The 19,646-nt window shown below is 38.7% G+C and overlaps 1 protein-coding gene across 1 annotated transcript; it reads left to right on the forward strand.

The window, feature by feature from the left end:
* Positions 1-767: 767 nt before the first annotated feature.
* cmya5 (cardiomyopathy associated 5) lies at positions 768-19,228 on the forward strand. The gene is made up of 13 exons (XM_053480423.1): positions 768-929; positions 2,450-5,894; positions 6,337-6,432; positions 6,543-6,776; positions 7,987-8,009; positions 8,290-8,411; positions 8,542-8,676; positions 10,800-10,946; positions 12,301-12,448; positions 13,342-13,475; positions 13,574-13,688; positions 14,594-14,770; positions 14,871-19,228. Exons 1-13 carry the CDS (start codon positions 835-837, stop codon positions 15,121-15,123), a joined length of 5,124 nt encoding a protein of 1,707 aa, XP_053336398.1. The 5' UTR covers positions 768-834; the 3' UTR covers positions 15,124-19,228.
* The last annotated feature ends 418 nt before the right edge of the window (positions 19,229-19,646 follow it).

Genomic DNA, 19,646 nt, shown 5'->3' on the forward strand with positions numbered 1-19,646 from the left:
ATACTGCCATGTATTTTCCAGGACAATAGTTGAAAAGAGGAACAGCTGTGTGAGAACCTGGAAAGGTGTCAACCCCACATTATGTAGCACCTTTAATCAGATGCGGTGAAAATCCATTGCAGGACACACACACACTACGGACAATTTGGAAATGCCATAATCTGCTTGTTTTTGGATTGTTACCCTGATGAAACCCACCAAGCACGATGAGAACAACACAAACAAACAAACCCCACGAATATCAAAGGTGGGAATCGAACTCAGACCCTGGAGGTGCAGAGCCACCTTACCGCCCAGGTTATATTCTGTAGTTTAAAAAACAAAAACAAAAAGAACACAGTAATGTAACAAGGAACTAAACTATCTTGTCCAGTTTTTCTGGTGGAATGAGGCCCTGAGCACTGAGCTGATTATGAAGCATTGGAAGGAAGAGTGTGTGGTGTATAATTAGCTCCTGGCACCACAGAGGCCCAGGCCTTTCCCTCGCACAACATGCTGGTGTCCAACCCGTGTCATATTACACACCATAGCGCTCTCTTATAGTTTTTCATCTAAACACCGCAGGACATCGTTTATTTTCATTTCCTCTATTAGCAGGAGACAGAAAGGGAAAGTCCAGTGCGGAGAGAGAACTCTTCTGAGAAGAAAAACGCGCGCTTTTTCAGTTGTTCACGGCGCGCGCGCCGAGCTCTCGAGAATAGTTTGCATTCTATTTCGAGCGCGCGCTGAGTAAGGCGAGCCGCACTCCTCTTGCGATGCTCCCGACACCAAGCTGCTCTCCGGTAAATAAAACATTAAAATAACTGTTTAATCGGGTTTAAACGGACAAAAAAAATGGAAGAAAATGACAGGACTGAGCCGGAGATTCAGGGCGACGGGACAGAGGCTGCCAGCATTGACGACGAAGAGGTTGAGGACCTTCATAACAGGTAGCTGGCCAAACCAAGTGCACTATTTTTAAGGTTACACGACTGAGCATGCTTCATTAAAAACTGTGAAATCATTTGTATGTATAAAAGACTACAAAATAAAACATAGTTTTCTTACCTTTTTTAATAATGTATTTGCCACATATTATACTAGGTTTCATTTTTTCTTTTTTTAGATAAAATGTCTGATTAAGACCTGTTAATAAAATCAGGAGAATTGAACACATTCTTAACCATCTAATTCAATTGCAATTTAATACAATACCTATTAAGCATTATAGTGCACAGACAGGGCATCACAACATGGACGATTTTCACCTATTGATGCATTGATCAGCCATAACATTATGATGACCTGCCTAATATTAATATTGTGTATGATTCCCCTTTTGACACCTTTCTATCACAACCAGCATTTACGCATTTACCTTTTCATCTATTTGATCTACACTAACGCTTCTATTGGATCTGACTACACGGGGCAGGCTTCGCTCTCCATGTGCAAAAATGAGCCTTGGCCACTCATGACCCTGTCGCCAGTTCATCGTTTTTTTTCCCTTGGATCACTTTTGATATGTCCTGCAGACCAGACAACATCCCACAAGAGCTGCAGTTTTGGAGTTGCTCTAATCTAGTTGCCTAGCCATTTCAATTTGGCCCTTCTCACAGTAGCTACATTTTCAATATCTCGTTACAGTGGCGGCTAGAAGTGTGTGTGTGTGTGTATGGGTATTAGGCTGCAAGTGAACCCTTTTTCCTGAAGTTGATGTGTTGAAAGCAGAAAGAAATGGGTAAGTGACTTTGACAAGGGCAAGATTGTAATGGCTGGAGGACTAGAAAGTTTTTAATCCAAAGCTGCAGCTCTTGTGGGATGTTCTTGGTCTGCAGTGGTCAGGACATACCAAAAGTAATTCAAAGAAGGAAAATCTGGATGGAACATGGATGGCAAGGCTTAGTGATGCACATGGGCTGCTGTAGTTCAAATTAGGGAAAAGGTTATTGCTGGTTCCAATAGAAAGCTGTAAGGACACACAGTGCATTCCTGTTTTGGTGGCAAGTTGGGGGGGGGGGGAGCATACACTGATCAGACATAATATAATGACAACCTTCCTGATATTGAGTATCATAGGTGAAAATCATCCATGTTGTGAAGCACTGTGTGTGCACTGTAATAGATAATAGGTATCATATTAGATGGAAGAGATAATAGGTAAGAATGTCTTTAATTCTTCTGATTGTATATAATTTATACATTTTTATTAATTCATATAAAATTAAAACCTCGTACAATCTGTGCCTAATACATTATTAATGAAAAATATAAAAGATTAAAAACCCATGTTAAAAAACTCATGAAAAATATTTAATACACATACAGAGCTACAAGTCAGTGTCCCAACATATTTAGATGACCACTCATCACTCTTAAAGCGTTCTCAAGTTAGTGTACCATGTTTTCAACTTGTCATGGTGTACACTCTTTATAACCTCTGCTTTGCTTTTGAAATTTATTTGTACAGTTTAAAGGAAGTAGTCCAAGATCCTGCTGTAAAGCCCAAATTCCAGTGTCTGATGGTGGACCCGTCATTCTCCATGGTGACAGTACAGAGCGAGGACAGTGGCATTGTGTGGGAGACTGCATCCAGCAGGTGTTCAACACCATGGGCATCGGAGGCCAGCTCTCCTTCAGATTCATATAGCCTGGAGGGATCGGGGACACAGGGTAATATAGTTATCATCATGGATGAAGATAGGGTGAGGAGAAAGAAAAAAACAAGCAGCAGAGGAAAGTTGGGTGACAGGTTTCGCAGACCAGGCTCCAGATTGTCAGGCTCTGCAATAGGAGAGGAGCGACCTGCCATGATTGAAGTATCTGTGCCAAATATAAGATGTGAAGATTCAGAGGATGTTCAAACAGCACAAGGAAAACAGGACAAGGATCAAGAGCTATTTAACCTGATTTCTGAGGGTTTTGAAATCCTCAATATTGTAGTCCCATCTAAACTTCCTACAGTGGACGAGGAATGCAGTACAGAATTGGCAGACAATTTGGCCTACTTGGAGGACACACCAAAGCTCAAAACAAAATGCAAACTTGAAAGCCTAGCTCCCACCACCATTCCTACGGTCACAGATATAGACATTGACATTCAGGAAATAAAAGATGATAATCAAAAAGACTTATCTCAGCCCCCTGCTAATGAGCAGTTACAGAAAGATGAAACTGATATGGACTACTTGGAGAAATTCACACTCCTAGATCAACATGCACCAGATGAGGAAAAGCCTGAGGCTACACATGATATAGAGCAAGACAAACCTCATGTCCCTGTAGAAGAACAAAAGGTGGAGGACACAGTGGATGAGAATTCCTTTGTCATTGTGAGTGAGGTGGAAATTGCAGATGATCAACTAGATGAAGTGTTTTATGGAGCAAGTTGCAATGCAGAACCTGAAATTCCATCACACGCTAAGGAAGACAAAGAACATACAAGTGGGAGCTTTAAAACACTCAAAGAGTGTGGTTCGACTTTATTTGGCAGCCAGGAGACTATACTTACTCCAATTTTTCTTCCCTCTGGCCCACCCAAGATCATAGATCAAGATCTCCTTGATGAGCCAAGAGCAATGTCGTTCCATTACTTAGACCTTTATGAAGATGCTATTGGAGATCGAAAAAAGGATGAGGATGCATCAGATATCGAGAGTGTCGTTTCAGAAAAGTCATTTAAAAGACGTTTTTCTGATTCGGATGATGGAGATGGCTACCTGGAGAAATTCATATTGAAGGATGACACTTCAGCAGTTGAAGATGTAGATGAAGTTGATACTCAGAGTGATGGTGATAGAGTCATATGGCCGCAAAGTAAATTTGAAATGTCTGGATGTTTAATTCGTGTTAAGGAAGACACTGCTCCCCAAGAAGAGGATGCTGGTGTCAATCAAGTGGAGGTAGAGAGCAAAGATGTTTCGAAAGATGAATGCCAGCCTTCATATTCATCAAAAGACTGTGAAGAGTATGATGAACTGAAAACTGGTTGTATGACAGTAAATAGTCCTTCAGAGACCTCACAAGGGTGTGAGGATTGTGAAATGAAAACTGGCTGTGCAATTCAAAAAATAGTCTCATCTGATATGTTTCCTTGCATAATAAATCAAGCAATTGAAACAGCCAATCAGGAATCAGATAAATCTGTATTGATAGAACGTGGAAAAGGAGGTGAAGCTCTGGAACCAACAAAAATCGATGACAAAAAGGTGACAGCTGGACTACATGAAACCATTTTTATTTCCAAGGAGGACACATCGGACAAGGGGCAACACGTTACAACTACAACACAAGAAATGGGTAAAGCTAATTTATTAAAGGATAAAGAAACCTCAGATGTATCATTAACAGCTAAAGAAACAGGACGTGTACCTCATGGAGAAATCCATCGAAAAAAGGTTTATGAACCAGAGCATTGTGAAGATGTGACGGTTCCTGAACCTGAATATCAGGTAATAGTTAGTAAAGAAAGTAAACCTGAAGTTCTCCAGAGTAGGACGATACCTACTGTAGAGGAAGATCGCAAAAAATCTGCAATCCAATCGATTTTACCTGACAGTGAGAAGCTGGAGAAAGTCACTGACAAAACTGTGCTACCAGAGATGAAAGGCCACATTACAAGTGCAGCTGCAGACAGTGAAGGAAAAACTGATTTGAAAACTTTAAGTGAACAGAAGGTTTTGGAGGAAGTACTGGTATGTGAAGCAGATACACCTAAAGAGAAAGTTGAAGAAATCAAGGTTGAGGAAAAGCTAAAAGAACAAACTGAAAAAGATACTGTACCAGAGTTTAATCGAAAGACTTCAACTACACACAGTGTAACAACAGAGAAGAAAGAAATGCTAGATCATGTCGCTAAGTGTGTCTTTATACCAGAGGAAGAGGAGGGTGAGTCAGTGGAGGTGAAGAAATACTCAGAAACAGATTCTAATAAAATCCTAGAGAGCTCAGGCAGAACACACAAGCGCAAAAGTGATGTTGTACCAGAAGAAATCCCCATAGCGTGTCCTTCTGCTCCAGAAGTTACTGACAGAGATCTGGCAGCAGCAATGCTCGATGAGAAGGTGTGCAGGGAAGAGAACCTAAAGCCGGCAGATGCTCATGTTTTAAATGACTCACATGCTGAGATTAAGATGATTTCACTCATTCCTGCTTTAGAAAAAGATGACTCATCTGGTGTTACAGTGCCTCCACCTGTAAGACATGAATATGATGGTGAAATAAGGGATGTAGCCCTTAAGCCTGTACATGCAGTAGCTGTAGACAAAGTAGATAGTGTCTCTAAAATGTCAGTACAAGAGGTGGAGGGAAAAAAGGAAAGTAAATCAAAGAGAATACCGCTAAAGGATACGCACAGAGAAGAGTTATGGAGAACTCTGGAGCCTACAAGTCCTTCCCCTCCTATGGAAATACAGGACTCAACAATGAGGGTTTCACCTTTAGAGCAAGAAGAATATGATAAAGAAAATGATATATTTGCAGTGGATCAAAGCATAGAAAGGGACAAAGGCCGCTTTTCCACTTTACGAAGTTTCAGCCCACTGGAGGACCTCACTGGGTTTGGCCGTGATTTGCCAGGGCAGGATTTGCCAAAGGAAATATATGAGGAGCTAGATTATGAGATGGTCACTGAGCAAGATGCAAGACAGTCAGAGACTGAAGTAACTGTAAATAAAGAAGAATATCAGGAACGTGGCCAGGATCAATCCCCAGAGCCAGCTATTGAGGCAGACTATGAGTTTATTGGGGACTTGGAAGGAACTCAAATCCCAGAGCTCAGGCTGCTGAAGGAAAAAGGGGAAGTTCAGCCAATGGATGCTTTCTGCCTTGTTTGTCATTGCCCAATATTAATGAGTGATGGTGGCCATAAAAATCACGAGGTGTCAACACTGGAAAAAGCATTCAATGACATTAAGGTAAGCGTGTCTTTGCTTCAAACATTCCTGCCTGTACCCTCCAAAATTTCCACCATGATGTGAATCATATCATAGTGGAAATGATGGAGTATATAGGTAGGAATGTTCCTCCACGGTCCTCCATGACATCATCTCTTGACAGCAGGCTGAGATCTGATATGCATCAATTTCTCTTGGGGAAGCTTGGATAATGAAGTCACCAACAGATATTTCTTTTGATGCAGAGCCAGTGACTCTTCACATTTGAAGCCTTATATAACTTAACGGAACTATTAACATACAGTAGTGACTACTTTTAGTTTCACTGCCTGTTCATAGAGATTTCAACATACTGTGACTTTAACTCTGTAAGAGAAAAGAAATCTGTCAAATGTTACAGAAACAAAAAAACAATGAAAAACTTTCATGAAAAGCGTGACCTGTTCTGAAATTCCATTTTCAGATTCAGTTGAGTAACTGGATATCGGTTTTACAAGAAAGATCCGAAAATATTGAAGACATGGTATCTGAACTAGAGCTGGCGTACAACTCTGTGGAGGTATACTCGCATATAAATGTAGAATCTGCATTTGAAATATTTGACATTACATAAGTAATGCCCGCATGTCCAAAGTACATCTGATTTTGTCTCTAACTGGGGTCACACAGGAGCAATGTAAGGACAGTGAGAAAGCCCTGGACGAGCAGAACGAGGAAGTGCTGAAGCTGGTGATGGAGCGGTATAATGAAATGTCTCAGACGATGGAGGAGGAGAAAAAGAGCAAACTTGAGCAGCTTTATGATCAAATTGTGTCCTTCCAAGAGAACACTGACTCGGCCAAAGAGACAATGGAGACGACGGCAAAAGAGATAGAAGAGACAGACGAGTTAGTATTTTTGTCGGTGAGTTTGGCATTACTTAATCTTTTTTTTTTGTTTTTTTTTTACATATTTTTGTTTTTGCCAATCCATGCTCAATTATCGCCATTGCCTAGATCGCGTTATGGTGTATACAAGGTTGGGGGGGGCGGGTTGGGTTCGGTGCTGTAGCCTATTCCAGGAGCACAAGGCAGGGTGCCAATCCATTGCAGTGCACACACTGACACACACACACTTACACACTCATTCACACACTACAGGCAATTTGGAAATGACAACTCGCCTAATCTGCATGTTTTTGAACTGTGGGAGGAAGCCCACAAGCACGGGAAGAAGATGCAAACTCCATGCACACAGACTAGAAGCGGGAATCGAACCCTCAACCCTAAAGATGCAAGGCGATAGTGCTAACCACTACTGCTGCCCATGCTTAATTAAATAATCAAAACTTTTTATTCATTGTATTGTTCACTGCAAGTGGCTTTTTATTATCAGTGATGGAAAATCTCTGCCTTGCATATATTAGAGTATTTTCAGCTGCCAGCACACCTGATTTAATTAATCAGCTAAATCACAAACTTTTGTTAATTGAACTGGTGTAAGTGAGCGAGTTATCTGTAATAGTATGAGCTCCAGTAATAGTAGTAAGGAAAAAACTAACATATTGCACCCATAAACCCAAAAGGCAAAATGTACAAGGGGTGTTCAAATCAAACATGGATTTTTGATTGTGCAGAATAACAGAACACAGTTGTGATAGTAAAAACGAACTTTTTTCTCTATATAATCCCCTGCTACGCTAATACACGTATACAAGTGTTTCCTTGAATATCATCAAGGTGGAAAGATTTCTCAGTAATGATCAGACTGCCGGCAAAACACTGGCCTCCCAGGAACTCCTTTAATGGCCCAAACATGTAGAAATGGCATGGAGCGGGGTCATGATTATACGAAGCATGTGGCCGGGATCGCCATTCACAGCCATACAGCCTTGTTTAAAACGTACTGTGCTTGGAGTCTTCTGTAAATGTGAATCGGTTTTAAACCAGCATTCATGAAAAGTCCTGTGTTTGAGTTGAACGCCGTTGTTCATTGTCTTGTAAAACTTTGATTCCATCTAATTGGGGCTAAAAGAATAACAAGTCATTGATCTGATTATAAAAAGTTGTCATAATGTTTGTAAAGATACTTCTTTAGAAGAAACTTGATTAAATCAGATGTCTTTTTCTTCCAGTCATACAAAGACATTGATGCGAGGTAAATAATGAGTGTGCTGCACATGGATTGATCTTGTAACAATCTGTTACAATTTTGAAAGGTTTGCAGTGAACAAGCTGAAGTGTTTGCTGTTGCCATTGCTGCTGCTCTAATGAGTTGTCTAATTATTTGTGGTGATTTATTACATTTTGCATGTATATACAGCACTATAGTTAAGAAGCTGGAATGAATGTTTGAGTTTGCATTATACATAAAGATGCTGTGATGTCCGTATAGTAAAAAATAAATATCATCTACTATTGTTGTTGCTTAATTACAGGTTAAAAACAGCTTTAGATTCAGCCATGTCTCTGGAGCTTGGCCCACGAGGTTTGGATGTATTCGAGGATTATGCCAAAGGCACCACAGGAAATGGCAAGAAAAACCGTCAAGTGATTCCAGGTATGTCCTCTGATTTGAGTAAGACGATAATAATAAGAAAGCCAAAAGTCTTACTTAATCTGGTAATTTCAGTACATGTATGTGCACTTTATCAGATTTTGATCCGGGTGTTTGTTTCTGCTATTAATAGTGCCGCAGCAACCCCATCTTCAGCCGCAGGAGACTAGTTCTGCCACAAGCACATCTGTCACCGTATACTGGACAGTGAATGAAGGAGACATCATCGACTGTTTCCAGGTTTACTGCATGGAAGAACCTCAAGGAGGTAGGACAGGAAGGTTGGAATCCAATTTATAGGAATGCAAAGTCTTTTAATTGAAAATGGCTTTGGGGATAACACTGTGGTCTTCTGTCAATACGCATGCCCACTCTGTGTGTTTTGGGCAGGAGGGAGTTAGATTTGTTAGGAAATGGAGCACAACTAACTTTTTTATTCAGTAACAATACAGAATAGAGTATGCATATAACATATTATATTTATACAGAGAGTTTGTACAACTCACAGTATATGTGTGCACATAAGCTGTGACCATAGCACTTATTTAGCAGTGTTAGGCACCAGAACAGTCAGTGCAGTCCCCAAGGAACCCCCACCCCTGCCAGCGGTCAATAAACCCTATACCCCCCCCCCCCCCACACACACACACACGCACACAGCCAGAGGCCCTGTGTGGCCACCTGTATAGCTTAAGGGCAACCCAAATCCTAGGTGGTTTTAATGTTATGGCTGATTGGTATAAGATTAATAGTTAAACTTCATAGAAACTGAATCTTTCTAAATATCTTGCTTACACAACATTCACTTCCTTTTTAAAATCTTCTTTCTTAGTAAATCTGGCATTTTCTTCTACTTATGTTTGGTTGTCTTGACACTCATTTTACTTCACACACCTTTACAGTGACCTACCAACTATTTTCGACTGCGTTATACGTCATGTGTTGTGACAATTAATTGAAAGCATAATTAGAAAGTTACACCAACTATATTAAGATGTGAATACGAGACACTGATGAACCTGTTACCGTTGCCAAGCATGCACTGCTTGTGCGCTCACTAACTTTATTAGCAACGAATGCATGCATTACAGCACAGCTCATTATTTCGGCAGCTTGTGTTATTGAATTTCTACATAAAATGATTGCTGTTTAATTGTTGATATGGTTAGATTTTCTGTGTGTAAGCCTAATTAACCTGAACGGAACCTCTAGTGTGAGCACTTTGTAACAGTTAGGTTGTTTCTTTACATTTTATTACCTACAGGAAAGCGAGGGGGTACAAATAACCAGCTTTTATGCCATGAGTAATGTTTCATGGATGTTCAGAAACATCAAATGTAACTATAAATGAACAGAAGGTACAGTACAAGTCTAGTAAATTGTTCACACTGAGAGATGAATCACAATGTGGCATGCTCTTAAAGTAGCCATACCATACCATACCAACTTTATTTATAAAGCACTTTACAAACCCACACTGGACCAAAGTGCTGTACAGAATCAAATAAAAGACATAAAAAAAATAAATAAATAAATAAATAATAATAATAATAATAATAAAAAAAAAAAAAACAGCAACTATATAATAAGAACAAATGACACAAAGTAGAGTAAACAAGATAAGTAAAGTAAAACAAATAAATCAAATGCCAGCATCTCGCACGTCATCAAAGGCTATGGAAAAAAAATGGGTTTTGAGAAGAGATTTAAAAACAGCAAGGGAAGAAGCCTGTCTAATGTGCAAAGGCAATTTATTCCACATTGTTGGAGCTGCAACAGCGAAAGCCCGATCCCCTCTAAGCTTACGCTTAGTTTTCGGCACACACAGGAGCAGCTGATCAGCTGACCTAAGAGAGCGGTAGGGCAAATATGGGTGAAGCAGCTCAGACAGGTAGGTCGGGGCTAGACCATTTAATGCTTTAAAAGCAAACAGGAGAATTTTAAAATGAACCCTCAAATATACAGGGAGCCAGTGAAGTGAGGCTAAAATTGGGGAAAAGTGCTCATACTTCCGTGTGCCAGTTAAAAGACGTGCGGCAGCATTTTGTACTCGCTGAAGTTGAGCAATGGAGGAAGCATTAACCCCCACATAGAGTGCATTACAGTAATCAATTCGAGTGGTGACAAAAGCATGAATTACTGTCTCAAAATGCTCCCTAGGGATAGCAGATTTTATTTTAGCCAGATTTCTCAATTGAAAGAAGCTTGATTTAACAACATCCCTAATCTGACTGTCAAACCTAAGATCCGCATCCACTAGCCGGTATTTTATTTTCCCCATTGTGTTTTGTTCTTTATACAACCATTACCTGATACTGTACCAAGTTTTTATTTGGTTAAACCGCAGTAGATTGCTGTTCAGGCTCTTTTAATGCCGTTTTGTATCTGTAGCCATCTCAGAGGAGTACAGAGTGACAGTGAAGGAGAGTCACTGTAATCTTGAGGAGCTGGAGCCAGATAAGTGCTACAAGGTGTGGGTCATGGCAGTGAACTACACCGGATGCAGCCTGCCCAGTGAGAGACTTCCTTTCAGAACGGGTCAGTGGGATTATTATTGTATTTTATTTTTTTTAGCACTGTTTAGCAAAAGTTTCAGACAGTCCATGAAATTATTTTTTATGGAGTGTCTGGAAAAAAATCTGGAATTTATTTTTCTTAATTCCAGAAAATTATCCATACAGTGTTGTTGTTTTTTTTCATCTTGTATGACATAAGAATCAATTCAGTCTGACATAAATATATTCTGCAGTTTCCTTATGGGACATAAACAAATGTGCTCTGGCAACAAAGTAACTTCTTGGATGTCTGAGAGCTCTTGGACTTGTAGGGCATATTTCATGTAAGAAATACGTTTTTAAGGAAATGGAAAAGCCAGCGAGATCCTAGAGACCATAATACTTGAAGCACAAATCAGAAAGAGAAAGACTCCTGGATAACAGTCAAAGTAAAAGATTCATGGACAAAGGTACCGGAGGAAGAGTTGATGAGAAGCACATTGATGCCTGCCTGCATGTTTTTGTGAATTACTTTATTTCAGTCACCCTTAGTAACTGCTTTATTCCAGAGGCAATACCGGTAACACTAGTTGAGAAACACTGAACAGGGCACTATGCATTCACATTTACACACAAATTCACACTTAGTGGCAATATTCTACAGACAGGCTAAATAACAGTTTTTTTTTTGTTTTTTTTTTGGATGACAAGTTCAAGTACACCAAAACGACAAGAATATTACAACGCAACAATTATGCCCAATACTGTGTATTTTCCCCTTGCTGCCTGGGCATCTCTGGCCTCACAAGTTTTCATGGGGTGTGCTGTGGTGTCCGGCACCAGGACGTTAGCAGCAGATCCTCTGGGTGTTGTGGGGTGAGACCTCTGTGTATTAGACTTGTTTCTCCAGTGCATTCTATGGGTGCTCAATCATATTGGGATCTGGGGAGTTTGGAGGTCGGGTCAGTGGAATTAGGCATTTATGCCTGCTGGTCCTCATGCATGGCAGGCTGGTGTTGTACTGGGTGTCATGGTGCCTTTCCATTGTGGCCAGCAATAGTTTTTAGTTTTGCTGCATTGGTTTTTCTGTTGAATGGGACCAGACAGGAAAGCTTTTGGGTGCCTATGATCCTGACACCAGTTATTATTACATAATTAATATATATTATTATACTTATCAACATGTACATACCAGATTATAATTGCTAATCAATGTGTTAATGTTATGGATGTTCGGTGTACCATTGGCAAAATGACTGACGATGTCTGCCAGAACACTATAATTAAATAAATAATAAGAGTGAATTATAGATACTGTATCTCAGTATTAGTATTAAAATTAATCCTTCTGTTTATTTACAGTCCACTTAAATCCTTTACTCTGTTTGTTCGGACAGCCCCATCTGTTCCAGTGATTAACCCAGAAACTTGCACGGTGTTGTGGGACACTGCTATAATCCGCTGGAGCTCATCTCAGCCCAGTTCTGCAGAGAGCTTCACTCTAGAGTACTGCCGTCAATACGCCCTCGAGGGAGAGGGCCTCAGGTACATGTCAAATTCCGCACTCTATGCCTACTCATCAAGAACCCGAGAGATTCTGCCATTCCTGTAACATTCCTATTGAAACTGTGAATACTAAAACAATGTTTTACTGGGACTGAGAATTCCCATTTGTAAAGGAAATGATTCTACTATAATGTGAATCTAATACTACATGCAACATCAATCCTTAAGATGAGATAAAAAAAAAACATCTCTCACTAAAGGCTGTTCTTTTAAAGTTGGATTAAATATTTAAAAATCCAACTACTTACTCCTTTTCTTGTTAGTGACACTGATGCAGGGTCAGGTTATAAGCCATGAGTAATACTTATCTACAAATAGTAAAATGAGTCTTGTGTCTGTAAGAATGATTTCTACCAATTTAGAGCTTGTAGATATTCTAAGAAAGAAATCAAGGGATGTTACGCTTTCCTGTTTTTCAGAGTAAGATGTCAAGCTTACTTTTTATGGTATTAACTTTAAGAGAGAAAAGTGTACAGTAAATGTATCTTTAAATGATTAACAAGCACTGTGATGTATTATTAAGGTAAAAATGTCAATTTTCGGCAAATCACGGACTAATAACTTAGGGACATGCTATTATAGGCACATAATCCACTCACGTATGCAGTAGATAAAAAAGCATGAGTATTTCCTTTTCTATTACACTGAAATCGCACCACAAAACTTATCTTACATATTGCCCTAAGTGCCAAAAAATAGCACTTAAGCCCTTAGGTATAAATTCAGGCAAGATTTTCTAACATCCATAAGGATTTACTCTTAACTAAACTACACAGGAAGCTATTACGGTATTTGCCCTCATGCCCCTAAAGGTGCGGTTTATCCCACATAGAGGCTACATAATAAGATGATAATGATGTCTTTCCTGACAGGTCTGTGTCTGGAATAAAAAGCTGCGAGCACAAGGTTCTCCTGCAACCCAATGAGAATTTCCTGTTTTACATCAAATCAGTGAACAGCGCAGGAGCAAGTGAGCAGAGCGAGGCAGCTCTCATCTCCACACGAGGTTAGAGCCGAAACCATCTCAGAGTGTCTTTACAGTTTCATCTGCATTTGTGTTTTATATACTGGATACATTTTACATTAGGTTTTCCAACTGTTCAGGTACGAGGTTCCACTTACTGAGTGAAACAGCCGATGTGGTGCTTAAGGTTTCTGAGGACAAGCACTCTGTGCAGTATCCCGTGGAAACCTACAATAAGATGTCTGCAGTAATCGAGTGAGCACTTATTTGATGAGTATTATATTTCTTTAAATGTGTTCCTCTTTGCTTTTATTTAATGTAACTGTAATACTGGTCACTGGCTGTCTTTTTTTTAGTTTTTTTGTTGCTGTAAATGTTGTTCATGTTAAATTGGCTTGGGGTAAGAGATTTTAATGTTTTCCAAAAAAACACTTACCGTACTATAGAGATCATCAGAGAGAGAATCAGCAGTCACTGCTCGATATATCACGACATCTAGGTGCCGATTCAATTAATATTGCGATTCTGTGTCACGATTTTATAAATATCCCAATTCACACACCAATTCACAAGGCAACATTTAAACAATACAAACTAAGTTTAAATACAAGAGATTAACATTTAACTTAAAATTTAATTAAAAGAAAATCTAAATTTTTACTGTTTCTGTTGCACCGCTCACTGGTGCATCTCTATTATATATGTAATAAATAATTTAAAAATTGCTTTGGAAGTCAATGTGGCAATACATAAATCGGCACAAAAGAATCGTGATTCATAACTGAATTGATTTTTCCCGCCTTCTTTACTACTTTTTTAAAAGACAGAATTTGTAAAAAAAAAATAAAAATAAATAAATATATATATATATATATATATATATATATATATATATATATATAAAATTTATTTATTACAAGAATGTAAATGCTATCATAATTGTTTTAAATGTACTTTTGATATAGTCGCATTTTCTGCATAAAGTAACTGCCCTAAACTTTCAAGGTAAATGAGTTAATGAGTTTTGCATATCAAGGAAATTCTTGTCTTTAGTAATTACGCATGCACTACAGGTGCAGAAGATAAAAGCTTAGGATGAAAAAGTTGGATAATTTCCTCTATTCTAGTTTGACTGTTGACTGTCTAACTTTTCTTGTCAGATGTCCAGCGGTGAGAGGGGAGCTTCTTCCCCAAGTTGGATGTCACTACTGGGAAACAGCGGTGGCTGGGTGTAAGGCCTACCGCATTGGAGTTGCCTATCAGACTGAACCACGAGACAGCGCAGTGGGTGAAAGCAGCACCTCCTGGTGTCTGCACTGTGTACCCACATCCATCAGGTTTGACCCCCTCACTGTTTTCTGCATTTATGCCATTATGTTGGAACTGGTTGCATTATTCCACATTAGCCTTACTCCACTTTACTGTTCACTCTCACAGCTGTAGGTTCGAGCTGCTCCACGACAACGTGGAATCTGACATCTTTGTGACGGACGTTCCAGCTCGTATCGGGACGGTCCTAGACTTCGTGCAGGGACGCTTGATCTTCTTCAACGCTCAGAATGGTCAGTGTCTTGGCTCGTTCCAGGAATCCTTCAGCCAATCCTGCTACCCCATATTTACCCTGGAGAGACCCGGCAACCTGGAGCTGAAGATGACCATGGAGGTCCCGGAGTTTGCCAAGCACTGGTAGCTCAAAGGAGGATGGATTTCTGGAGAATCCATCTTTATTCTCTTGGCCTTGTGATCTGGAATCTGTCAGACAGACTGTGTGTATGTGTGTGTGTGTCATATTTATTAGGTTCTTGGAAATAAATCTCAGGCTCATGGGTTAGTGCGAGGATTCTCTCTCTTTGTACATGATATACAGGGTTTATGTAGTTATGGAATACAACATCTTTCAACCTAATCTCTATCTCACAGAGTGCATGGAATTACCAATAACTATTGGTGCCAATTTATTGACTTTACTAACAAAAATGTGGCCTATTGTAATTAGAAACCTAATTATAAGAACTGCTAAATTCTATCAATATCATATGCAAGTATGAAATGCAAACTTAAAACCTGATAATGTTATACTAAATACCAAATTCTGGTCACTTTCCTTTGGTATTCATGTGACGTGAACCTTTCTGTACTTGTGCAATAACCACAAATTATTGAAAAGAATGGTTTCATACAGATTAAGATCTTTTTTTTTTTTTATACAAACTACAAAAACCTTGAAAGAAGTGGCTAAAATGGAATTCAATAACTGCCCCTACCCTTTTACTATGAATGAGTTTGCAGTAAAGGGCTTTCTGTTCAATTCCTCAGTACAGGAAGTGTATCAGGATTATTGTTAATAACAAACAATGCACATGAGATCATGTTAAAAATGTAAAATACAGTGGCGTATTCCTTTAAGGTAAATATGTTTCTTAAAACTGGATTTCTATTCAAAAGGTTTTTTTTCCCATTTGGTTTTGGTAGTTGATAGGTTTGTAAATAAGGTACTGGTGAATGCATACTATTTATTTGATTGTGTAATAACCAGTAGTGTAATGTACTAAAGCAACAGATTACAGAATGCATACTATGAGCATTTTGAAATTTATTGAAATTTATTGTATTGCTAATCACAGTTGCTTTTCTTATACGTTATTATTTACCTGCACATATCATAGCTGACCAGTAGATGCTGCTGTAGTCTTGTGCAGTTTACAGATTTACATTTGATACTCCCCCCTCCTGATCTGTTTAGCAGAAGTTTTTTCACTTGCAAATTTTTACTAGCACCTTTTTTTCTTAATAACATTTGATTGCAGTCTCATATGAAATCACATTAAATTGCAAATATTTATCCAATTTGATCACTATCTACATCTTCTATGTCTACCAAAATATACATGAGAACTTCATTTTATTTCCAGTGTAACGTTGCTCTCTACCCCTGACCAACTGAGGCAACCCCACACTGTCTCCAGATGCATGATGGGTTCATCGCTTTATGCTCTTCCAGTCTTATCCTGAGACGCCTATCTGTCTGGCATAGGATCAATCTGACCACATGACCCATTGCTCTAAAATGTCCAAACTTTATGCTGTTTAGCAAATTGAAGATTTTTCCAGTTACACTTACTAACAAGTGCTTTACTTATGGCCACACAGCTGTGTAGTCCTATTCCAGAGTTCTCATCACATAACGCTCTTAATTTCAGTATTAAACACAGCTGTGATTTCTAATGTGAAATATTTTTACGATGCCAAGCATGTCCTATCATGGGCATTTGTGATTTTTTTTTTTGTACCATATTTCTTCCATAAAGTTGATGGTTCACCACTATCCTTTCTTGTTTGACAATTCTTAACCTAATTCCAGTCATTTCAGAAATCTCCTTATTTGTCTTCTTTGCTTGATGCAGGCCAATATATCTTTTTGACTGTTTAACAGTTTTATTGTTTAAGAAATGAGAAGCTCCTCACTGCATCAAGTTTAAAAAATGCCAGCTGAAGCACATTATGAAGTATTACATAAGTATTTGTTTATTTAAATTCCAAATAGTGACTATTTGATCTGTGCAAAAGTCTTAAGCCACCCCTCATTTCTTCCTGTTTTGCTTCCAAAGAGCTGACTTCCTTCTAATTTTCATTTATTCTTGAGGACTAGTTCTCCTGAAGGACTTTTAGGCTCTCACCTCCAGTCCAGTCCCTGCACCTGACCAGTTTCAGAGGAATGTGAAGAGAGGAAAGAAAAAAAAACATTGTGGGGAAATACAACTCATCTCCATGATTCAATAGTTAATGTAGATCAACTTTTAGCAGCAATAACTTGAAGTTACTATTTCCCGTAAGACTTTATCGTGTCTTTCACATCGTTGTGGAGACATTTTGGCCCATTCTTCTTTACATCATTATTGCAGTTCAGGTTTTTGGGAATTCGCTTATGCATAGCTCTCTTAAGGTTCCGCCACTGCATTTCATTTGGGTTGAGGTCTGGACTTCATTGTTTTTTTTATTTTTCACCTATTCTGATGTACAGTAGGTTTATTGGTGGGCTTCAGACCACTGCATCTCTTGCATGACTCAATTTTAACCAAGCTTTAGCTGTCTGACAGATGGCCTCACATTTACCTCTAGAATACTGCAAGGTGCCCAGGTTCTGTGGCTGCAAAACAAACCTTAATCATCCCCTCTTGCTGTTTGACTGTGGGTATGAGGTGTTTCTCCTGAAATGCTGTTGGCTTTTCCCTAAACATGACACTGGGCATTAGGGCCAAACCACTCCACTTTGGTCTCAAGGACATTGTGGTTTGCTTAGTTGCAATTTTGCTAACCTCAATCATGCTTCCATGCTCTTTTTAGACAAAAGAGACTTTCTCCTGACAACCCTTCCAAACAAACCAGACTTGTTCGGTCTTCTTCTAATTGTGCTGTAATGGACTTCAAAATGTAACATGCTCACTGTGCCCTGTACGGTGTGTAAGGTAGACCATTGCTTATATCCTTCCCTCTTGGCATTCTGTAAACATACAGCAAACTGCCAAATCTTCAGATTTTCTACAGGTCTGTACACTTGCTGATGGTCAATTAATGAAGGGCTGATGATTAGCAGCACCTGGCTGCAAATCCTGGAAAGCAGTGAGGGGATACTTAGTACTCCCTACATGTTTGTTTCTTTTTGCCTTCATTTTTGTTAAATACATAATGGCACGTTGAAAAAAGTGATATAGTGTTGTTTGTCTTGGGTTGTATTTGCCAAATGCTGAGACCCGATACAATCAGATAATTGTTATTTCTGTTTTTACACAAAAACGCTTTTTTTTATCATTATTAAAATGGGGTACTAACTTTTGAACATGACTGTGTGAAACAATCAAGCAACAAAAAATGATCAGGCTGGTGATTAGTATACTGGTGATGCTGAATGCTGAGTGGTTGGAACAGATATACGTACAGTATCTACGTACTTTGAAGTCTGTCACAGTAAAACGTCTGTTTCCTTTTATTTCATTTTATTTAATATGACGAAATGAAGTGTGGCTCAAGACTTTTGCACAGTACTGTATGATTATATATGCATAAATTTATAAAATACTTAATGATTAATAATGGAGTAACTGAGTAAATTGAAGTTATTCAATCTTTTTAGTATTTTGTTTAAGCACCTCTAAGCTTTTTTAGGTTTTATGTTTGTTATCTTATTCTCCAAGATATCACTTGGAGAATGAAATATAAATAAAGTTGAAATATTTGTGAAGCATTTCTGCATGTTGATGTCTGGCTATGCCAGAGTTGATTTTATGCATTTTCTGATAAGTCAGGGTATAGTTCTACTATACAAGAATACATGCTTTATTCACATATATACTGTTTAATTGCCTTTTACCTTTTTTTTTCTGGTTATTTTTGCATTCACAACGTATTATAGGGTTTATTAACTAAACATTTTCTTTTCTTGTAACCAGCCGTTATTTATTTTTAGTTTGTAAATGTCTTTTTCCTTTTATGATGTGTTCAATCACGGCGTATTCTATTTGTAAGTGTAAAAAGGAAAACAAGACTAAAGGCGATCAATTTCACTGACAGCTAAGAATGATTTTTACGATTTTAGATTTTCATTTCATTTGTCACCCAATAAGCTCAATTCGGTGCAATTATTATGTAGCACCTTGATGCCTAAATATGGGACTAATAACTAATAAATTCTGAATAATATTCAAACTCGCAGCCTAGAGAGATGTTTACTGGCTTAAAAGTATTGCAGGATTGTTTCACTCAGTGATTGTCTCTAGTAAAAATGTGCACATTGAGCTTTGCAGAATAAAACCCACACACAGTAATTCACTTCTTTTCTTTGTTCTTTTCAAAGCTGTTATGCAACCCCAGAAATGAATGAAATGTGTTTTGAGGCCTGCTACAACAAACCTCTGTCCGTCAGTAATACGTTGTTTAAAAAAAGCAGAATCCTAACGAGCGGTGGAATTAGGCATCTGTTTTACAGTTAAAAACACTCTGTCCTGCACTTCCAAAACAATGCCAGGCTTTCAGAATAGACAAAGAAATTCCTTAAGGTAATCAGCTCAGTTCTTCCAAATAACAGGTCTTGATTTTCCTTAGGACTGTTTGTACTTTCACTAGATTTACTAGGTTGTTAAATATGCACCTCTGTAAATGTAAAGGATTCATGTTAGTTTCCCAGAAGCAAATCACTGCTCTGAGAATAATTTAGGG

This window comes from Clarias gariepinus, chromosome 21 (genome assembly GCF_024256425.1).
Source record: "Clarias gariepinus isolate MV-2021 ecotype Netherlands chromosome 21, CGAR_prim_01v2, whole genome shotgun sequence".
In the NCBI taxonomy this organism is placed as follows: domain Eukaryota; kingdom Metazoa; phylum Chordata; class Actinopteri; order Siluriformes; family Clariidae; genus Clarias; species Clarias gariepinus.

What these genes read in the sequence shown, in the direction of transcription:
- cmya5 (XM_053480423.1), top strand. Translation starts at nt 835, where the DNA reads ATGGAAGAAAATGACAGGACTGAGCCGGAGATTCAGGGCGACGGGACA. An exon ending in GTTGAGGACCTTCATAACAG is followed by an intron (nt 930 to 2,449) that starts GTAGCTGGCCAA and finishes TTATTTGTACAG; the next exon opens with TTTAAAGGAAGTAGTCCAAG. An exon ending in AAACCGTCAAGTGATTCCAG is followed by an intron (nt 8,412 to 8,541) that starts GTATGTCCTCTG and finishes TGCTATTAATAG; the next exon opens with TGCCGCAGCAACCCCATCTT.